At 45.4% G+C, this 22,749-nt stretch overlaps 1 protein-coding gene across 4 annotated transcripts in view; it reads right to left on the reverse strand.

Annotated features, from left to right (window-relative positions):
• ARHGAP10 (Rho GTPase activating protein 10) overlaps window positions 1-22,749 on the reverse strand; it is a 226,039-nt gene that overhangs the window by 29,540 nt on the left and 173,750 nt on the right. For all 4 annotated transcript variants that reach the window (XM_080937425.1, XM_080937427.1, XM_080937424.1 and 1 more), the window contains one exon: window positions 18,678-18,828. In XM_080937425.1, the coding sequence (XP_080793551.1) occupies window positions 18,678-18,828 (151 nt within the window). The remainder of the gene's footprint in view (window positions 1-18,677; window positions 18,829-22,749) is intronic.

Genomic DNA, 22,749 nt, shown 5'->3' on the forward strand with positions numbered 1-22,749 from the left:
CCAACAGCTGGGCAGGGAGCTAGAGACAGGAGTTTTTCAGCTTCCCTGGCAAGGAACTGAGGGAGGAGGAAGGAGAGAGCCACCATGGCAGGAAAGGAGGATCCTGTGACGTGCAGGAATGAAATAGTCAACATGTAAGAGCTGGGGATTGTGGCTAGAGAGACGGCAAGTCTGGGTCAGGGCCCGCAGGATGAAATATAGGTTTTAATAAGTGATGAGTTGGGATTATCTGAAAATACATCAGCCAAACGGAGGTTAAAAAGTGGCAAGACTGCGTGTGCGTGCATGTGTGCGCGTGTGCGTCTGCATGTGTGTGTGTGTGTCTGCATGTGTGTGTGTGTCTGCCTGCATGTGTGTGTGTCTGCCTGCATGTGTGTGTGTGTCTGCCTGCATGTGGGTGTGTCTGCCTGCATGTGTGTGTGAGAGCGTGTGCGTGCGTGTGTGAGCACGCACATGTCTTTCATGCAGGAACCCAGAACCCTGTGGGCAGTGAGGAGTGCAGTACTGCCATTCCGGGGGTTGGTTTGAGGAGCAGGAATCGGACAGTACTACACATGTCCTCTGTCACCTGTCCTTCATCTCTGCAACAGAGGCAGGAGGAAATGCTCAGGGTCAGTGGTTGTGTAAGTAACAGTCCCAGGACTTGTCAATCCTGGAAGACCTGACAGTGCTCAGATGCTGTGGCTTCTCAGGACCCTCATCCACTAGGCCTTGGGCAGAATGAAGCACTGCACACTACATTCAACAAAAACTCTGCAATAGATCCACTTACCCAAGGCACTGAATTTGAGCATCTACCTTTCTGTTAGCTGTGTGCTAACAAAACTTGGTTCTAAGCCAAGTATGTAAACTGTTGGAATCACCAGCTCCAGAGAGGGGAGGGAACACAGAAGAGAAGGAGAGACCATGGATCGAATGCATCCTTGCCAGCACACCCATGGCACCCTCCTTCCTCCCTTCACAAAGAATCGGGAGCTTGAACTTGTAAGACAAGTATGGTTTGAATACAGAATATGCTCCCACAGCCAAGCCTTGCAGACTTGGTGCCCAGCTAGTGGCAGTGTTTGAGGGATGTTCTGAGAATGCTAGGCGGGAGATCCTAGCTGAAAGAAGTAGTCCTGACAGGACTTCCTGACGCACTGCCTGCCTCCTCTCCCTGTGACATCAGTAGCTGTCCTCTGCTAACCGCCGGCTCCACCACTGTGATCTGTCCAGGTGGACAGGGCCAGTCAACCAAGGGCGCGGCCCCCTGAAACCACGAGCCATAACTAGCCTTCTCTTGCTTCTGTAGGTTCTGGGACACAACTGAGCAGGAAAGATGAGAGTCAATGGCTTAGAGACGCACAACGGACACAGAAGGACACACTTCTAAGAACTAAGCTGCAGGAGACCTCAACCCAACGGACTCAAGGACACAGCAAACAGGAGGAGCAGGAGAACTACAGATGATATGCTGAGTGTGGTGGTGCACACCTTTAATCCCAGCACTCGGGAGGCGGATTTGAGGTCAGCCTGGTCTACAGGGTGAGACCATGACAGCCAGGGCTCTGTTACACAGAGAAACCATGTCTCAAAAACCAATACATACATACACGTGTGTGTATATCTGTATGTGTGTGTATCTCAGATACAAAGAACAAAACCTATGTAAACATGAAGAACACATCCTATTAAAGTCAGTCTAACACAAGAATTCCCAACAGCACTGAGAACAAAATAGAATCTAGCAAGTCTTCAAAGAAGGTAAAAGAATACTGTCATTTAAAATGTGATGCTGTAATAAAAACATCTTTGGCCATTAAAAATTCCTAAAGACCCGACACCGAAAGTACTGTTCTGTCTATTCTCATAAATCAACATTGTAAAAATGACCATCCTACCAAAGGCCATCTACAGATTCAATACCCATCAAAATCCCAACACAAGTCTTCAAAGATATGGAAAGATCAATTCTCAAATTCATCTGGAAAGGTGAAAAACCCAGAATAGCGAAAACAATTCTCAATGTGGGAACCACCGTCCCTGACCTCAAGCTGTACTACAGAGCAGTAGTGGTAAGCACTGTATGGTACTGGTACAGAGACAGACACGTTAATTAATGAAATAGAATTGAAGACCCAGAAATAAAACCACACTTATGGACACTTTATCTTTGACAAAGAAGCCAAAACTATACAATGTGAAAAAAGAAAGCATCTTCAATAAATGGTGCTGGTCTAACTGGCTGTCTGTATGTATAGAAAAATAAAAAATAGATCCACATTTGACACCTTGCACAAAGCTCAAGTCCAAGTGGATCAAGGACTGCAACATAAAACCAGACACACTGAATCTAATAGAAAAGAAAATGGGAAAGAGCCTTGAACTAATTGGCATAGGGGAAATTTACTAATCAGAACTCCAATGGCTCAGGCTCTAAGATCAAGAATTGATAAATGGGACCTCATGAAACTGGAAAGCTTCTGTAAGGCAAAGGATTAGGTCAATAGGACAAATCGACAACCTAGAGATTGGGGAAAAAAATCTTCACTAATTCCACACCTGACAGAGGTCTAATGTCCAATATATATAAAGAACTCAAGATGTTAACCACCAAATAAACCAAACAACCCAATCAAAACATGGGGTATAGAACTAAACAGAGAATTTACAACAGAAAAATTTCTGATGGCTGAGAAGCACATAAAGAAATGTTCAAAGTCCTTAGTGATCAGGGAAATGCAAATCAAAACAACCCTGAGATTCCACCTCACACCAGTCATAATGGCTAAGATCAAAACCTCAGGTGACAACAGATGCTGGCGAGGATGTGGAGAAGGAGGAACACTCCTTCACTGTTGGTGGGGTTGCAAACTGGTACAACCACTCTGGAAATCAATCGGAGATTCCTCAGAAAATTGAAAACAGAACTGCCTGAAGATCCAGCTATAACACTTGGAAATATACCCAAAAGATGCCCCACCATGCCACATGGGCACGTGCTCCACTGTGCTCAGAGTGGTATCGTTTGTGACAGCCAGAAGCTGGAAAGAACCCAGATGTCTCACAATAGAGGAATGGATGCAGATGCCGTTCATTTACACAATGGAGTACGACTCAGCTATAAAATAAGGACATCGTGAGTTTTGCAGGCAAGTGGGTAAAACTAGAAATATCATCCTGAGTGAGAGGACACACACATGGTATATACCTACTAATAAGCAGATATTAGCCGAAAGAAAACAGTACAGAATACCAAGGATACAGTCCACAAAACTCAGAAAAGGTTAACAAACCAAAGGCCCCAAGTGAGGACCCCTCAATCCCAGTAGGGAGAAGGGGAGCAGAAAGCAATCACAAGGAGGGGGAAGAAAGGACGGGGGAAGATGGGGAAGAGGTGAATATGATCTGGTACTGAGTAGGGTAAAAGGACTGAAGCCCTGAGGGACAGCAGAAAGAATGGAAACAGGTAACCTCGGGAGGTAGGAGGTTGGGGGACCCTCCAGAATGTAACAGAGACCAGGTAGGAGAGAGACTCACAGGACTCAAAGGACCTTAGATGAAATGCCCTTCTTGTAAGGCCATCTCTAGTAGAAAGACAGAGCATCGAGTGAGGGATGGGGTTGCCATCCCAGAGTCAAAAACTCCTGACTATAATTGTTCCTGTCTAAAAGAACTGCAGGGATGAAAATGGAGAAGAACCTGGAGAAAAGAAGATCCAGTGACAGGCCCAAAGTGGGATCCAGCTCAAGGGGAGGCCCCAAGGCCTGACACTACCACTGAAGCTACGGAGTGCTCACAAAAAGGGGGCTGTCATGACTGTCCTTCAAAAGCCCCAACAAGCAGCTGAGTAAAATGCAGATATTTACACCCAACCAATGGACAGAAGCTGCTGACCCCAGCGGTTGAATTAGGAAAAAGCTGGGAGAAGCTGAGGAGAAGGGAGACCCTATAGGAGGACCAGCCGTCTCAACTAACCCTGAGATCTCTCAGACACTGGACCACCAACCAGGCAGCACACACCAGCTGATATGGGGCCTCCAACACGTATGCAGCAGAGGACAGTCAGGTCTGGGTTCAGTCAGAGAAGATGCTCCTAACCCTCAAGAGACTGGAGGCCCCAGGGAGTGGGGAGGTCTGGTGGCATGTGGGTTGGGAACATCCTCATGGAGACTGGGAGTGGGGAATATGGGATTTGGAAACAGTCAGAGGGTGGACGGGGAGGGTGATAAAATCTGGAGTGTAAAAAAAATATATGTTTTTTTTTTTTTTTTAAAGGAAAACGCTACTATGTTTTATCAAGAGAAGCAACAGGGGGTTAGTGAAGTCTACTTCTGCCATTAATAAAGGAAACAGGAAGGGAGTAACCCATAGAATCCAGACTCAAATTCTAGGAAATTCCAGCAAAGGTGAGAAAACAGAGGAAGCAGAGACTGTCTCGCTGGCTGTGGCGAAGGCTGACTGACTGCATGGCTCAAATAAAGGCACTGCTTCAGAAACAAGAAAAAACACCATCGGAAACGTGGAGGCTGACTTCTCTTCTCAAAGAAAAGGCAGAAAAGAGAAAAGTATCAAATGCATTAAACGAAAACCACACAGTGACAGAAATTGTTATATGATGGTAATTATATAAAAATGAATATAACTTGACAATTAAAGACAGAGACTCTCCAAGTGCACTTCCGAACTTAGGCAACATGCTGATGTAAAGAAGCAAGCTTAAAGTGAAAAGGACAATACCGAAAACACAGTAATAAAGGATGGATGTACTAGGTGCTAGGACCCCAAAAAAGGTAATGACAGTAGGTGCATGAAGATTATTTACCAGGAATAAAGAGCAAGGTCAAATAAAGAAATAAAACCACAAGATACAGCTTCCAACACCTACCCATGAGCTACAGGAAAAGATGAAAAAGTCAACACTGTGGTGACAGACTTTGACAGGCCCTAGGCAGACCAACCCAGCATATAGCAAGTAAAAGAAAAGAGACCTGCAATTTGGTACAAGGTGGTCTCTTTTTGTACATCTTCACCCCTGTGACGGTGGCATCACCACCCCAACACACACATACCTACACAACTTGCAACAAATAATGATATTTTTTAAATATCACATCCAATATATTTGAAGGAAAACCATAAAGTCTTAAATACTGTCTCAGTCACCGTTCTATTTTATTACTGTTACCAAGGCAGCTTAGAAAAGAAAGCATTTCCCTGGGGCTTGCTCGATTTCAGAGGGAGTCCCTAGCCATCATGGAGAGAAGTAAGGCAGCATGCAGGAAAGCATGCATGGCGCTGGAGCAGCAGCTGAGACATTACGTGTTGAGAAAGTCATGGAGGGAGGGAGGGAGGGAGGGAGGGAGGGAGAGAGGGAGGGAGGGAGGGAGCGAGGGAGGGAGGGAGAGAGGGAGAGAGGGAGGGAGCGAGGGAGGGAGGGAGGGAGGGAGCGAGGGAGGGAGGGAGGGAGGGTTAGGGAGAAGGGAAAAAGAGAACTCTTAATCCTTCCCAAATCGTTCTACCAAGAAGGGATCAAGCATTCAAACATAAGAGCATACAGAGGCAGTCCTCATTCAAATCACTACAGATAAAAGAAATATTTGTAAATTATCTTACAGCAGATGAGAATTGCAAGACAATCGAGACTTTGTAACAAAATGCTGTACTTCAAAATTCCCATGTCAGCAAACTAGAGTTACTAAGAAAGGTATGAAGAAAACTAAGAAATAGAACTCAATGATAATACTAAACTTGGTGAGGCACAGTTAAAAAAACAAAAACAAAAATAACAATAGTTTTAAAATATTAGGAAATAAGAACATTTCATGCCAACAGATAATCTTCCCAAGTATTGACAGCCAAAGAACAGTCTCACAGAATTTACTGGAATAGAGTTGCTGCCTTTACCTTGTACGTAAGAGTTCACCGTCAAATACTGCTGTCATTGCTTATTCATATATAAAGCTTGGTGAGAAAAAGTCTGAGGTCACAGTAGAAATCAACAGAAAAAACGTGAGCTGCCATCCAGTAACTTTCTCTAAGCATACAGACATGGATTCAAACCTCAATACCAACCATCTTACTTTTGATACAAATCAGGGGACTTCCTGGTAGTGTTTGCAGAACCAGCCTCCTGCCATAATGCCAGCCAGCATTTCCCATGATTCAGAAAGTCACTCACAAGCAGCACCACCCCATTTCCTCTCAAACGTCACCCATGACACACGGAGGGCGTAGGAAAGAGCTTTGAGGCGCTCTGGCAGGGCTCGTTTCCATGGATACCGGAGCAGTAAATATTAGAAAAGGGCGACTTGTTCCACGTGCCACGCCACACTGTCCCCTGCAGCGGCAGCCCTCTTGGCCAGTCTCTGCCCACAGCAGCCTCACTGTAGCACACCTTGCTTGCATTCCCAGCTACCACCCCCTGGGGTTGTCACAAATCCCAGTAGCCTGACAAAAACAAAACTCTAGAAGCTTGTAATTTAGCAATCAGATTTACATCAGTAAATCTTCACCCCCAAAAATGTCCATACAATAAACTGCCCACCTAGATAAGACAAATTGTCATGTAATAATCCATCCCTTATAAGATATTCATAGCTACCTGTAGCTATTTAAAGCCACATGGGTCTGGGTCATCCTCATCCTCCATCTTCTCTTCTCCCTCTCCTTCGCCTCCGCTTTTCCAAACCTCTGTCCCCGCCTATCTTTTTCACTGTCCAATCACAGGCCTTGTCTTATCTTGTGCCTGCCCTCATCTGTATCTAGACCTCAACCACAAGGTATAACTAAGTAAAATCTGGGTTAGTATACTTTACCAAAACTAGTATGTGCTGATCCCTGGACTGGCATAAACATGCCAAACTGTCCATTCCCCCTCCCCAGCTCAGACAGCTACTGTAGTTTAGATCACACACGGAAATCTCATGCTCAACTGCAAATGTGGCGGTGGCCTGCACGGAGCTAACCTGTGCTTATGGAGTAATTCAGCCAACACAGCAGATGGGACTGGACTGACAGAGGACAGAGGACACACGAAGTAAAGTTCTGTGGGTCAGGCAGTGCCATTTCCCAACACAGTCAACACAGGCCATGGATAACAGTGGCCTGCAGTAAATGACGCCTTGCAACCACTGTCCTCAATCAGTCTAGTTTGAAATTCCGCACTGTAATTTGGACATGTAAGGATTAGTCACATCTGCTTTACTCTCGTGCCCAGGTCCTGAAACCACATCAATCTACTGGCTGGTTTCCAGTCACTGGGTGTGAATTCTGTGGATGGTGGAACATTCCTCAACTCCAGCATGGACTGCTGCAGCTTGCTATTTTTCAACTAAGACTGTTTTCTTCCAAGTTCTCCACTCCTCAGTTGTCCAACAAAGTCAGGAGGTCCCGTCGCCGCTCACCCTAGAAGCAGGCGGTCAGAGCATCCTGGGTTCTTCCACCTGGAAACCATGGCGCACAAAGGAAAGAGCAGTGCCCAGCAGAGAGGCTGCAGGCAGCAAGGCTGGGAAGGAGCACAGCAGATCCAAAATCCAATCAACACCTACAAACCAGAGAAAAACTCAAGTGCTCCTCTTACAGCCGTCCATATGCTAGCCGGACAAGGCTGCCATGGTCAGAGAACTGTGGCAGACTGTCTTTATGCCACACTGTCAAGAGAGGCAAGTACGCCAGATCTATACAAGGAACCCTTCAGAAGCAAGACAGGAACTACAATTACTCTCTTTCAGAATTCTGAGGCCAGATACTTAGTCCACCTCCATCAAACCCTACACCAGCCAGGCAGGAGTGCCGCACACCTTTAATCCCAGCTCATAGGAGGTGGAGGCAGTTGGATCTCTGTGAGTTCAAGGCCAGCTTGGTCTACAGAGAGAGCTCCAAGATAGCCAGGGCGACACAGAGAGACTGTGTCTCAAAACACTGAGCAAAATAAACACACAAACACATGTACATGAGAAAAACTATTACCTTACATATTAGTTTATCTTAACTGGGAAAGTGCACGTAAACCCACACCCCATTACTTTGTTCTTTAAAAATTGGTTGGAAAACTCAGCTTTAACAATAGACGTTATTAAAATGTGAATGAACCAATTATCTTCCTAGAAAACTCAAATCCAACTTTAGTTGACAAATCTTCATTCCCATGAACAGAAAACTCCTTTATTCAGGAAACTCCTTATAGCTCAGGTTAGAAGAAGGTGGTATAGGGGAAAGTAACCCTGGTAGATGCCCACGACAGAAACAAAACCGTGAGACCCAAGGGACAGTGGCCCAGGGGAAGGGTGTGTCTAGCCTGATTCGATGGACAGATACTCAAGACACTGAAGCAGAAGAATTCTCAGGCACGCAAGAAGTCGGGGGGTGAGAGCAGGGTAAGGGCAGGGGATGCAGGCCCCGGGCCAGCACAGACTCAGCACCCCACCTCTTTCTTAGTTATGCAACATAACGCAGTGGCACCTGTCACAGGACGGTGGGCACTGCTCCCTCTGTGCCATCTTGCTCTCATGGAATAAGTCAAAAGGAAACTATGCTAAAGCTTAGTAACACATGGACTGGTGAGGGCAGCCATGGGAGGGAATTCATTCTTACTGGCAAAGCCATTTCTGAATCTGAAATCACCTCTAAGAAAGGGGGCTCCCACCCTCTAATCCCAAAAATACAGAACAAGACTACATAAAGGTCTGAACCAGAGAAAAGTCAGCTCCCCAGCTGCAAACTAAAGTACCAAGGCATGGAAAGGCAGAAAGACTTTCTAATGCATTTATTCCTTCTCTCAACAGAGGAGACATGGCACGGACTAGAAGAAGCAAAGGGAGGGAGTAATGTAATCTTTTTATTTAAAAAATCCAAAAACAAAGGGAAAGTTGATCACAATACTTGCCTGAGGAAGCTATTAGGCAGCTAAAACAAGCCAAAGGTACACACTGGGGAACGCTGATGAGGCAATCAGCTGTATCGTAGTCATGCCCATAACAAAAGAAAACAAAAGATAGCGTCTGCCAAACGGACGCCATCACTGAATTGCTGCAGAAGTTATCAGGCCTTGGGGTTACCGCTCAGGACCACAACGCCACCAGCAAAAGTCAATGGAGGTCTGCAGCAATTCAAATACAAAAAAAAAAAAAAAAAAAAAAAAAAAGGCCAGGCCAGTCAACAGAAGGCACCTCAAACTGTCGAGCCTGCAAAGTGGAGCATTTATTATGATTACAATTCTTAGCATTTCTTGAAACTGAGATTTCTACCTTCAGCAACAAGTAAAACCATGTAACAGCCACATTATCATTATCCTTAGAAACCTCAGACTCCAAGAATGCACAGTGCTTTGACACTCAGGAAATTGCAAGCACTGTGTATAGAACACAAATTCTAGGCCCACTGAGACAGTGTAGACCAGTGGTTTTAAACTTTCCTAATTTAAACTAACCCTAACCCTTTAATACCCCAGGCTGCAGTGACTCCACCTAACCATATAATTATTCCGTTGCTATTTCGCAAGTGTAACTTTGCTACACCTATGAATGGCCATGTAAATATCTTATATGCAGATTATCTGACATCCAATCCCCCACAGGGTTGTGACCTACCGGTTGAGAACCACAGGTGTAATTGTACAAGTACTAAGACTTGCAACTATTCACCTATTCTCCGCCCTGGCTTTTTCTGTGGCACCTAATGTTAATTACCAGCAATTACCAAACAAAGGAGTTAGCTACCAACAATCCTCGGTATTAGGATAGATGAAAATCATCCAACAGACCAAATCACATTTTTGTTGAAAGCATACCAATGGATGTATTCCATGTATCAGGCCACAAGGAAAACAGAAGCTAAAATTCTAGAGCAGCCACTATGCACGGGAGCTGAACTGTGCTTTGGAAAAACCATGCCATAGTTACACTGCACAAACTCTGAAGGCACAGCGGGGAATTTGCTGAGGCCATAAAAGTCATCAAGGGAAGGTGAGGACTTCAGTCCAGGTTCATTTAAACACAAACTTAAGCTTACCATCAACAAAACTGTTACCCAAGTGTCTCCAGTCACTGTAAGCCCAAGATGCGGGAGCGGTGTGAGCAGTGGTGAAGGAAAAGGGGGAAGGAGGAGGCTGCAGCAGGCAGAGAGAGCTGGCCATGCCTACAGGGCCACCCCACCGTGACTCCAGGGCTCTGCTTTTTGGTCCTCCTATTTCAAAATCTCAAGCTGACCCCTAGCACAGGAAGCTGGAACTCGTGCACACATGCTTCTGTTCACATAACAGGCTGCATGGGTTTTGTATATACACGTGTATGTCATGGGTTATAACAATCAATTTCGATAAAAATGATGTAAACACAATTACCAGACTCTCAAAGTCCGTGGGACAACCATCTGTCAGAGCTGATTACATCCCTAGATTTCTAGGATTGCTGTGCATTTAAACAATGTTTCTTTTAAAGGGGAGTCTCTTCCAGCGTCCTTTCACTCACAGTGGTGGAAACATTGTTATTGGAGGCTTTGCCTGTTCGGCTTGTCGCACAGTGAAGACATCTGAGAGCCAGACGGCCTGGCAGTCCTGGCCTTGTGGCCAGCTGGGGGCATCCCGATTTCTCTATTTCACAGAGAGATACAAACTACCTGCACTTGTGTGACCCCAAGCTTAGGGGTCACTGGGGTCAGACAGGATGGCAATTAGCCATTACATTCCTCAATTGTGTGGCACATTCTTCCATACACTATCAACACGTTTAAGAAAAGAGTGTATACATCTTGGCTTCTATAAAAGGTGATGATAAATGGAATTAAATAACTGTGATTCCTATTATGAACCAAAGAGAAAAATAAAATCATGATCACAATTACATTTCACACATAAAAAGGCCTGAATGGCTTAGAAAATATCCATAAATCCAAAAGGCAACAAAAATCATTTGAAGAGGCTCAAAGGAAAAAAACACTTTGAAACACACAAAGGTGACACTGTACCTCCACACACAAGCTCTGAGGGGGGGTCAAGGCCCAGATGTGCCACTGCAGCTAAGGACACTCCTCTTCCTCACAGCTGTGTGGGGGGAGCAGCCGGCCTGCTCAGCTGCCTTAGCTGCAGGCCCACCTTTAGGCTCTGCTGGCTCCGTGTGGGTTCTCTTAGCAATGTAAGTAATTTGGAATTGGCCACATTGGCATAAAACCTTCCACTTTAAGATATCTCTGCTCGTCTTCCTGCCTATCAAAGAAAACACTTTAAATCAGTCACTCTTGACAGCCTTAAAAACTCTATTTCATTCAGGATAAACAATACTGTGGTTGGTTTGAAAAGATGTTTCTTAGACAGCCCGACCCTCCTACGCTGCAAGACTCTCAGAGAGGCCTAAAAAGAGAGCGGCAGCTGCTTGAATTCAGAACTAGAAATTAAAATAAAAGCTATTAGAGGTGAAGAAAGAGCAAGCTGTGCAGGGAGCAGAGCTTGACGGGGATTGTCTCTTCTGTACAGGCTTCTTACCTGCAAAGACCTCACTTTCGCCACAGTGACTTGATGAGTTCCTTTGAAGGTGTTAAATACCCCCCCTTTGTTCTACCTAGAAAAGGGATTGTGTTCTTCCCACACAGAGGCCTAGTGGAGACCACACAGGAAGTTGGAGAAGTTGCCTTTTGCTTTGTCGCTAGCGAGAAATGAGCTCCCAGCAGCCTTCGGAGGAGCCGCCCACACGGCGGCTGCATGCATGATGTATTGCACGCCACAACTCAATTCCAGCCTGGGAGCTTCGAGCTGCCTTTTCTAACCCATTGATCCCATCACTGTAAAAATGAGTTAAAAAACCATCAGTCTACATGGGCTGCCATATTTTGGGCTCAGTCTCAGACTCGGCATTACGACATAGTAAGAAATTCTCCACCAAAGAATCCCGGCGTGCTCCGAGGGGTGGTAAGAGGCTCCCATGCTCAGGAAGTTGAGACCCAGAGCCCACTGCTACAATATCAGACTGAACAATCACAAAAATAGTGGGAAGAACCATTTCCAACCCCAAGACAGAGGGCGGCTCCCACGTGGGTTGCTTAGATTGTATGGGAAACTGATCAGATGTGTCTGCAAGCAAAGCCACAGCTGCAGGGTACCGGTGATTCCACATGCCAACCATGATTTCCGGGTGCTTCTATTTCTCACACTGTTGGGAGTGCTCTGCTAACATTCTGGGGAAGACGAGGCTGCTACAACTCCCTGACAATACAGAAACGGCCTTCATACGGACATTCCCTTGGGGACCACGAGGATGCATCAGGCATCTCTGCCATGTTTGTACAGTAGTGAGCTCCCTGCGCTGGGTTGAGCCTACAGATCAAAGTGTACACGCTGTGAAACAAGAGTCCAATCCCAGTGCCAACTGACACTAGGTTGAAGAAATCTGGTGGGTCTCACCCCTACTCGAGAAGCTGTACGTGATTAACAACTACTGAGAAATAAGAATGAGTCTTCCCTAGGGACTTGTCATGTGTTCATCCTTAGAAATGGACTCAGCAGGTCATGTTTCCATATTTATTCATTTATGTTTATATAACAATAACCTAAAAAGTGGGTGGTCTCTTGAGTGTGTGGAGGGAGATGGGCGTAAAAAGTGTTTAGGAGAGGGGCTGGAAAAAGTCAGCTTCGTCTTGTTTGTGAACTCGAAGACATAACACTTTGGTGTTTCATACTTCCCTTTCCACGGCCTTTCCAGATCGCAGCTCCTGTCCTTCACTGACAACGACTTAGTGTTCTTCTCGTTCTTCTGCACCAGAGTCATCTTGCCAAAAGAACCCCGGCAATAGGAACACTATTTAGAAGGAACGGTTGGGCTTGCCAAACACAGAACCAGTGACTGCCTCCCCCTCCTTCAGCCGCAGATACACCATGACTGTAATTAGCAATCAGCTTGAGCCGTGTGCATGACACAGGCTTATTCAAGGGTTTCGTGAGGAATGTGACATCTATTCCAATTCCAGCATCCACTACCATAAAAGCTACAAATGAGGGACAAAAACTTCAACAGTTAATCATGTTCACTATTTTATAATTTTTAAACAATCGACACATGCTAGGGATATCCCAGAATACTTTCCTATAGTACTTAAGGATCCACTGAAAAATTTAGCAGACCATTTTCTCATCTTCTCTTTTCTTGCTCACGCCTCAAAATCAAGATTCAGTCTACCTTGGCTGGTTACCATTTTTAGTGTCCACTGGCAACATGTGGCACGGAGTGGTGGCTGACAGGATCTCTCCGTGGTCCCTCTGTCCTGCTCGGCTTTCAAAGGCTGAACCAGATAAGGATGCATTCCCCAAAGCCTGAGAAGGAAGCGCCAGGCCTGCTCTATCTGCCTCTCCCCCCACTTCTCTCTCTGTTCCCCCCACTCTCTCCACCACCCTGCAGGACTACAATAATACGTTCAACAAAATGTGCTGCAGTTAACACGTTTGTCATCCAAATGTTAAAAGTGACAACCCAACGATACCCAAGACAGAGCAACAGTAGAGGATGCTGTATCCTGCCAATTGACCAACAGTAGAGGATGCTGTATCCTACCAACTGGCTTCCAGAAGATTCTAAATCATATTTTTAACTTGCCTAAAGAAGTAAACTGCTATATCATGCACAGAAGACAGGCACAGAATATCTAATTATATTAAGGAAGATGCATATAACTACTAGTCCCATAAACATCTAATTCTGTTTAAAATGAGAACTGGAATGAAGGACGCAAGAACTCAGTCAAAACTCAGATGGCCCTCTCCTCCTTGTTCTTCAAACCATTACTTCTTTATTGCCCCTACCTTGAAAGGACAGCAAGAGAGGCGCTGTCATCTCAAGCAGGCTCACAAACTTGCCTCCATGTTAAAGGGGGCGACAGAGAACGCAGCAGCCCCTCCTCATAACAGTGAGTGTGGACAGAGCACAGGGCAGGAGCAGCCTGGCACAGCCTGAAGCTGCTTCTATTGTTAGCACTAGTTCTGAGAAAATCAAAACCGAGACAGGACGGCAAAAGGAAGAAACGCACCAAGCAAAGCTGAGCAAAGCCGAGCAAAGCGCCAAGAAGTCACCTCAGACTCTGTTACTCCATGACAGACGCAGCCAAACCGAGGCAGCTTTGATGTTCAAGGGATTACTAAAGGCTGAAGGAAAATTCGCATTGTATAGTCCTATAAACGGCAAGCATTCCAGAAGACTTAATGGCTGCTTCAGTTAAGAGAACTAGATAGTAGCTTCCACTCACAATAGTAACAAGCTTTAAGGAAATAACTAAAAATTTAAGTTCCTTTTCAAAAGAATTGAATGTCATTCAATCATACGACAAAAATTGTTTTCAATTGCTTAGTACCTATATCAAAATCGCTCTATAACCAGGCTCATAGCCTTCCTGATCCTGACAACTTTAATAATAAGTGTGCCCACAGGGTAGTCTCAGTTAAAAACAAAAAAACCAACACCACACTGTGGTGCATAGAGTGGTCAGTTTTTAACCTGGGAATGACATCCAAACCATGTCAGCCTGCTTAAGATGGTGCTACTTCAAGGTGGGGTTCTGTGCTTTGGAGACTGTCTGTGATGGTTTGCATACGCTCTGCCTAGGGAGTGGCACAATTAGAAGGTATGGCCCTGTTGGAGAAGCTTTGTCACTGTGTGTGTGTGTGTGTGTGTGTGTGTGTGTGTGTGTGTGTGATGTAGAACTCTCAGCTCCTCCTGCACCATTTCTGCCTGGACACTGCCATGCTTCTGCCATAGGAGACTGAACCTCTGAACCTGTGAGCCAGCCCCAACTAAATGTTGTCCCTGTAAGAGCTGCCTTGGTCACGGTGTCTGTTCAGAGCAGTAAAACACTAACTATGACTTGGGCACTGCCCCACGCAGGCCTGCTGGCTTCCCCCAGAAACCTTCACTTGGATGCTAAGCCCAACCCAGCTAAGCATTCTTCAAGACTGACTCGCTGACTCAGCACAGACTGGCGCACCAAACCACAAGTAATCTGGCTCACTCATGTCTTCCCCTCAAATCTCAGCAGGGAAAACTACCTTTTAAACAAGAAGTACTCATGCTAGATTTTATGAAGTCGAATTCACCGTACTCTATGAGACAAGGAGAACAGGGACGTTGTCACAGTAAAATATTATAGCAGATTCATACTACATTTTAAATAATGTCAGCTAAAACACAGGAAGTGACTATTGTGAGAATGCTAAAGAATATTCTTAAATGGGTTTCTGAACCTTCAGAAAGTTTAAAATTCGATGGTTTAGAAGGTACTCTTGGTTCCGGCAGCAAGACTAAAAAGGTGGGTTGGACGTGGTGGACTGCACTGTGGTGAGGACTCTGAAAGCTAAGATAAAAGGATCACTGGAGGCACAGGCCCAGCCTGGCCCACACGGCACGATGCTCTGACAGAAATTACAATTAAAAATGAGATTTATCGGAATGTTAACGATGGCATCACTGCTTTTTAAGTACCTCACACGGGGCTTATACAGTAAGCATAGGGGAAGGCCCGCCTCCTCTCAGATGTCCCCTGCTCTACTGTTCAACATAGTCACAAACTCAAATTTGAAGCTTAGCTTCAACAATAAAGGGGAATACTCGAGTTCAACTGGTCTGTATTTCCTTCTCACCTTTAAGGTAATACAAAACTCAGGCAATCACCAAACTCAGGTGCTTTTCTAACTCTAACAGCTTTGAGATGGGTGGACTGGGGCTGGAGAGATGGCTCAGCAGTTAAGACACTGGCTGCTCTTCCAGAGGATCTGGGTTCAATCCCTAGGACTTACATGGTACCTTCAGTTCCAGGGGATCCAATGCTCTCTTCTGGGCTCCATGGGCACTGCATACATGGGCTACACAGATATACACTCAAGCAACAACACCAACACATGGATAATTGAAAACAAAAAATGCACGGTTGACCTGAGACTAGACAGGCCATGGACTGAAACCCAATAGTATTTTGTTGAGAGCACAGCAATAAGAATGACTAGGAGCACTCTGCTGTCCCCAGAGATTACCATAAGAGACGCTTCTTCCTACAGTAACCCTATGCCCAGAAGCAGACAGCCAACACAGTACAGACACAATGGTGGTTTGGGAGGACTTTGTCTCGAAATGCTTTGTATGGGCTTTAAAAAAAAAGAAAAAGAGAGACCTACCAATCTTGTCCTTACAAATTATAGTTTCCAATTCTGTTTTTACTGGTTTTCTGTAAGTGTGTGAATGTATACTTTTTTGGCTTTTTTTCTTTCTTTCCTGTTCTGTCCTTGAGGTGGTTTGAATAGGTTTGGCCCCCACAGACTCATGTGTTTAAAACCTTGGCCCATGGGAAGAGCTACTATTAGGAGGTGTGGCCTTGTTGGAGTGAATGTGGCCTTTTGGAGGAAGTGTGTCACCATGGGGGCGGGCTTTGAGGTCTCCTAGTACTCAAGCTCCACCAACTGTGGAATAACCTCCTCCTGGCTGTCTTTAGATGAAGATGTAGGACTCTCGGCTCCTCCAGCGCCATATCTGCCTGCACGCCGCCATGCTTCCCGCCATGATAATAATGGACTGAACCTCTGAACCTGTGAGCCAGCCCAGTTAAACACTTGCCTTTATAAGAGTTGCTGTGGTCATGGTGTCTCTTCACTGTAACCAAACCCTGAGTATTCTGTTTTGATTTTATTTCATCCTGTCTTAGCAATTTTTTAAAGACGCCTGGGTAGATGGGAAGTGGAGAGGATCTGGGAGGAGTTGGGGGAAAGGGAAACCATAACCAAAATACATTTTATGAAAAAAAAAAAAGTTATCTCAAATAAATAAAGTTAGAGAAAAGCCAGTTTGTCAGCAAAGAATGAACAAAGTTATAAGTGAGAAAACAGTAAAATGGCATGTAACTAAACATAAGACAGAAAAACCAAGTAGCATTTGAGAAGTCTGACATGGTTGGTGGCTGTGGTTCCATGGCAGAGCCTGGCACTGAGGAAAATATATTACCTACAGCTTGAGAACAATATACGCCACACAGCATCTTGGGTTTTCCATCAAAGATGTGAATGCTGCTAACAGACATTCCGCAGTCACTAATAGTCATTTAGAAGCTTAGCACAAAGATAGCACCTCCATTGACTCCCGAGGATTTAATTCATCCCTACGCACAGGAGAAGGCGGTACATCTCAGAAGAGCCTGCCTGACCACCTTCACAATGGCACGGCCAGTGCCGCCTCCCCGACGACGCCTTGGGTAGCTGTTGATTGTGTGTATTTCTCCTACCTTCTGACACGTGCTTGTGTCACTGTTTATTAACATTCCTTTCAGAACAGGTGAGACAAGAGAGAAGGTGAAACTCAAACCAGTCAGTTTTACTCCTTATTAGCAACTCTGTTGACAAAGAATGAAAGTGAGAAGAAGGGGAAAGGAACACACAGTTGGGATCGCAAGTGGAAAGAGAAGTTCTGGGAGCTGGGGAGACGCCTCATCCTCAAAGTTTCTCCTGCACAAGCTCAAAGACTGGAGTATGGATCCCCAGAGCTGACACCAAAAGCTGAGCCTGGCCATACCGGCCTGTAAACCAAGCACTGGATGATCTACTGGGGCAGAGATGCAGACATCCCCACAGATTAAGGCCAGTCAGTGAGGTCCAAACTCAAGAAGAGTCTCCTCAAGATAGGTTACAGGATGGCTGACACCTCCCCACCCCCACCCCACCCCCCACACACATTAGAAAATTATATTAATGATTCATGCATTTCTCCAGTGTGACTGTATTTCTGTCACATGTGCACATGGAGAAATTAAAAAAGAAGTTCATACCCCCAGTATTACGAACAGGGGCACCCTGGGTCTTTCTGCATATACCTCCAGTTGCATGAACCAATAGATACTTTTCTCTTTGTGTTTATGATGTGGGTATTGTAATTTGTTTCCAAGCAATACAACCTCGGGCCTTAGAAAGGATTACAGAGATTTAAGAACTTGAAACAAGGAGACAGAAGGAGAGGGAAAAAAAAAAAAAACCCTCAAGAAACCTCTTAAGTTTGGAGAACTGACTCAACAGGACAAAGTCTTGACAAGAGCCACATGTAAAAACCACATGATCACAAATCACCAATCAGCTTCTGTGGGGCTCACAGCTCAGACATGGCTGTGAGGTGAAGGCTAGCTGGCAAGGTTGCCGTACTGGACAGAAGAGCCAACCCCTGCCCCAGATCCACCGAACCCAGCTCGTGCAACCGAACTTCAAAGGCAGCAGGTCTGTCTGCCACTCCAGGCTTCTGACCTGAGTAAGAGAATTTCAGTCCGCTTAGTACGAGAAATTCAGTATGGTGCAGACGCCCAAAGCCCTACAGCAACAGTGACCGGTGCCTTTAATCCAGACGCATTAGCAGGGGATGGGCTCCAGCAGCTCCTCACATCAAAGACCTGCTTTAATTTTAGTGCCATTTGTCTCTGGGTTATGTAACCTCACAGGAGGTCACACAAGTCCTCCAAAAAAAGAAATTTAAGCTGTCTTCAAAATAGAAAAAGAACTGTGCATAACAAAAACAAACATAAAACAGAAACTTGCATTTTTCTCCCTGACCAGAAAGCGTCACCCTCCCTGTTAATCTAAAACAGTACAATGTTTGGAGAGAAAGAAATTAGAACAGAGACTGAAGCACCTCACACGGCCCAGAGGGTGTGTGAGCTGTCAACATGCCACTGAGCAGAAAACCCAACCAGCACCTTACCCTCCTCCAGCTCCAGACAGAGATTGTACACGGCTACCGGTCTCTTCGTCCTCTGCCCTTGTCTCTTGGACTGTCGCGGTGGAGCATTTGGGGGCGATGCTGACAGGCATGCGGGCTCAGCGAATGCGGTATCAGGTGAGGTCCGAAAAATCTGTCATTGGTAAGAAGCATGACAGTGGGTATCCAAACGAATGAGACCAGGGCACTACTGGAGCAAACAGAATCCAGCCACGTTAGATTTGGGGTTCATTAGTGATGAGCCAGAGCCAAAATCCAGCCCTCTGAATTTGACATCAGAAAATATTTAACACAAAATTTCAGAATAAAGCATCTCACTAAAATTAAAACACTACCAAATCATTGTATTTTAAGTAAGTATTTTTCCACAAGAAAGCAAGAACAATGGTTTTTCTCCTGGGGTAGACAAAGATCATAGCTGCCCCCCCCAAAGGAAGCTAGCCAGGATGCATTACTAAAGCATTAAGGACCCTTTAAGTTTCACAAAGGGTTATTATTCTTCAAAGCATCCGACTTGATCTTATTTCCCAACCACACAAACAGAAACATCGATTTGCAAACATTTTTTACACATTTGAAAATAGCTGGGCTTCTGCAGTGGCCTGCCTGGAGTCTTATTTACATTCTCCATAAGCCCCTTATTTAATGCTTTAGAGATCATCGATGTATTTGATACCTCCCACTCCTCTTGATAGTTCTCTCTTCCATTTCTGAAACCCAGAACATTACCACCTTGATTTATCTACAATGTCATTCATATATCAGATATAGTAACATTAATTAAAATGTGCTGCTTCTTTGCTTGGTGATTTGTCTTCCCTTGGACAAAGTTATATGTGTGTCATAAAGAGAGGCAAACCGCACTGTGGTGAGTTATCATGGACTTTCCCAGGCCACTCAGACCTAAGATCACAGGCTCCTCTCCAGCACACGCACGCGCCTTGCAGCCTTCAAGGAAGCCATGAAATAAAACATCAGACACATCGGCCTGACAGACACTGAACTGTGGGTAACCAACAGGCTCCCCAGAGCCAGCTCCTAGCTTTGAAAGAGTGGAAATGTAAACTCAAAAGGCACTGTGGTTACTACCTGCTCATCTGACTAGAATCAACCATGTGTCTTATGTGACAGTGTTGTGTCCACAGTGAAAGACTGGCGCTGAAGGATTTACCTGAACACCCTAGCAATCTCACCTAAAAATTACTATACAGCAATAAAAACAATCTGATTTAACAGCGTGTTTACTTTATGGTGTCATACTGCCCCCTCATGTATAAACAGAATAAGTAGTTATTAAATTGCCAGGGACAAGCATTTGCTAGTGAAAACCCTGTCTGCTGTTGTACCTACTAATGGGGACTTTCCAAGAATCTGAGGTGCACAGGGAAACTGACAGATGTGCCTTAGAAAGTTCTCTGCTGCCAAACTGCTGGCCCAGTTGCATTACCACCATTACTAGTTAGGTTTTAAAAGGTTGTATGGAATGGAGAGCCCAGCAGTTAGGCAGAGAGACAATGGTCAGCTAATTCCACTCAGAGAGAACTGCACTGTGAGAACACTTTACAACAGCCTCAAACTTACCTATCTGAAATTCTACAAACATGGCACATGCCCTGGGAACATTACCAGAAGAGGAAATCAAACAACATCCTGGGCCAGGATGTCCAAAGCACCAATAAACCATGGAGAAGTTAGGTTCCGAGGTCAGGCACTGGGTGGGTGATAACTTTCCAAGCAGGCCTTCCTGAAAATCCACACAGACAGCAAGGTGCAGGGGGCGACCACCCTTGTGCCTCTTCCACAGTTGAAGGTAAGATGTGTCCTAACTGTCACTGACTTGGGAAGTCATTACAGAGTTAAGGTAACTGTGTCTTAACAGTCAAAGACTGAAGGCAAAATCAGAACACCAAAATCAGAACACCTATTTTAGGAAAAAAAATGGCACTAGACATGCACCTAAACTCCTTAGATCACATCCCCATTCCATTTACACATATGATGGCTCACAGACTAGCATCCAGAGAGCTGAATCACCTTCGACATTACCAAGCGTAGGTAGTCATTAGCCACAGCGCTGTGTTGGCTCTGGGAGCTCGCCAGCTGAGCTTGATGCTTGGAATTGATTGATGCCAGTGAACTGGAAGACTCTTAGCACAACCCAGTACTCAGTGCAGCACTAGGCTCACAGGACTCAGAACAAATGGTACCAACCTTCGTTTGTGACATGACGCAAATTCAGACCTCCATTGTGCTTAGGCACTGTTTTCTGAGGCAGGGCCGATTTCCCACCATCTCAGGTATTCTCAGAGCTAGCGCTTTGAGCAGTTACTCTGGGGCTCTAGAGACAGGCACATGTACAGAGCTAAAAGAACACATCAGATGAACTGCTTTCTGTGACTCCCCCGAAACTTAGAACCAAACAGTTGTTTGGTGTAGGAAAGGGTTTGATGCTAAGGTCCTGTGCCCCGATTAGTTCTTCAAAGAAATTAGTTCTTGTAAAGAACGCCATGGGCCAATTGCTGGGCAAAAGGAACAGACAGGACTTCTAGGTCTCTGGAGGAAAGGGGAGATGCAGGGGAGGAGAAAGGGTTCGCCAGGCTGCTGACAGAGAAAAGCTTACCAGCCACGGGAGAGCAGGAAACAGAGTGGGCACACAGGCTGCTCCTACAGGCGGTGGTCACTCGAGTTTAGTAGCTAAAGTTTAGGGCAGGTGGGAGGTGAGTATTGATAAGAATATTGATGAGAGCTCCAAGCGGGAGATAGTAGCACCTAGCAATTGTGCCAAGAAGGCAAGTTGAAAAGGAAGAACTATGAGTGTGTCTTTTATCTGTGGCTTCAGGGGAAGCTGGGTGAGGGCTGGTATCGCCGTAGCAAAAAGCTGCACACAACAGTTTGGTATGTCTTCGTTTCTCTAACTCAACAGTAAAATTTCAAGTTTAAATCACTTCCCACTGTTTAGACAAGGCAGTCCTGGGGGCTCATGGCCATAAGCCCTCCAGTGATGTGCCACTCCTTCCAGACATGGCTGCCTCAGCTCCCAAAGTGCCACATGGGTGCAAAGGTCTCTCCCCCTCCACACACACAACTAATTGTTATGACTCTGCAGCCTGCAGGGAAGGTTTTAAATTACATCCTTTGTGAATCTTGAAGAGGAAACACTCAAACTCTTTGCTTTAAAATGCTGAGCTGTTCTCTGGTTCTAGAATGTACAGCTCTTCTTGCTTTGCTGCACGTATTCGAAACATCCTTCTCCCAGTCCCAGGCCTCTTTCCCGGCCTCCCGCTATTCTCAATCCCTTACTCTAACATTCTACCTCTCAGTATCTTTTTGTCTTTTCTTTCTTTTCTTTCTTTCTTTTTTTTTTTTTTTGGATAGATCAAATTTACTCACAACTTCCTCTTTATGGGTAAAACACTTCTTCACACACCTTAGTTACAGCATAAGAAAAATTCAGACCAAAAAATCTTAACAATAAAACACAGCTTATCAGGTCTCGCTTCCTTGGGTCTCTGCACTGCGCTAGCGTAAACAGAGGTCTGTCACTGCTGTTCACAGTCACAGGTTTCTCAGATGCGACGAAGCAGACGCTTCTGCCGTAGGACTCAGTCACAAGCAGACATGGCTCTGCCAATCCTCTGTGCCATGCCACCAGGGGCCACATGTGAGTATGACTCCATCACTTCTGCCAGAGGACAAGGACTGTCTCTGAAATTTTTACATCAGCACCCAAATCACACCAGCAGCATCTGAAGACGGACAAAATCCTTCATCTTCACAAACATGTTTCTTTAGGAGTCCAGTGTTTTTCAGCATTGAAGAGAGACTATTATTCCTGTACACTTCTGGCAGCTCCAGCAGCAGGTACAATTATTTAACACGCGCAATACACCTGACAGTATGCCAACCTTGGGCCAGATTTCCTGCGTCCATAATGCAAGTCTCAGCCACTGAGCTGCACTGTGTTCTAGCGAGTCCCATTCATCCAGTGTCCGCCACAGTGACATGCAAGCCATCAGCGGAGACTTCCATTCCAGCACACAGAGGCAAGTCAACA

This window comes from Micromys minutus (assembly GCF_963924665.1).
Source record: "Micromys minutus genome assembly, chromosome: 24".
Classification (NCBI taxonomy): domain Eukaryota; kingdom Metazoa; phylum Chordata; class Mammalia; order Rodentia; family Muridae; genus Micromys; species Micromys minutus.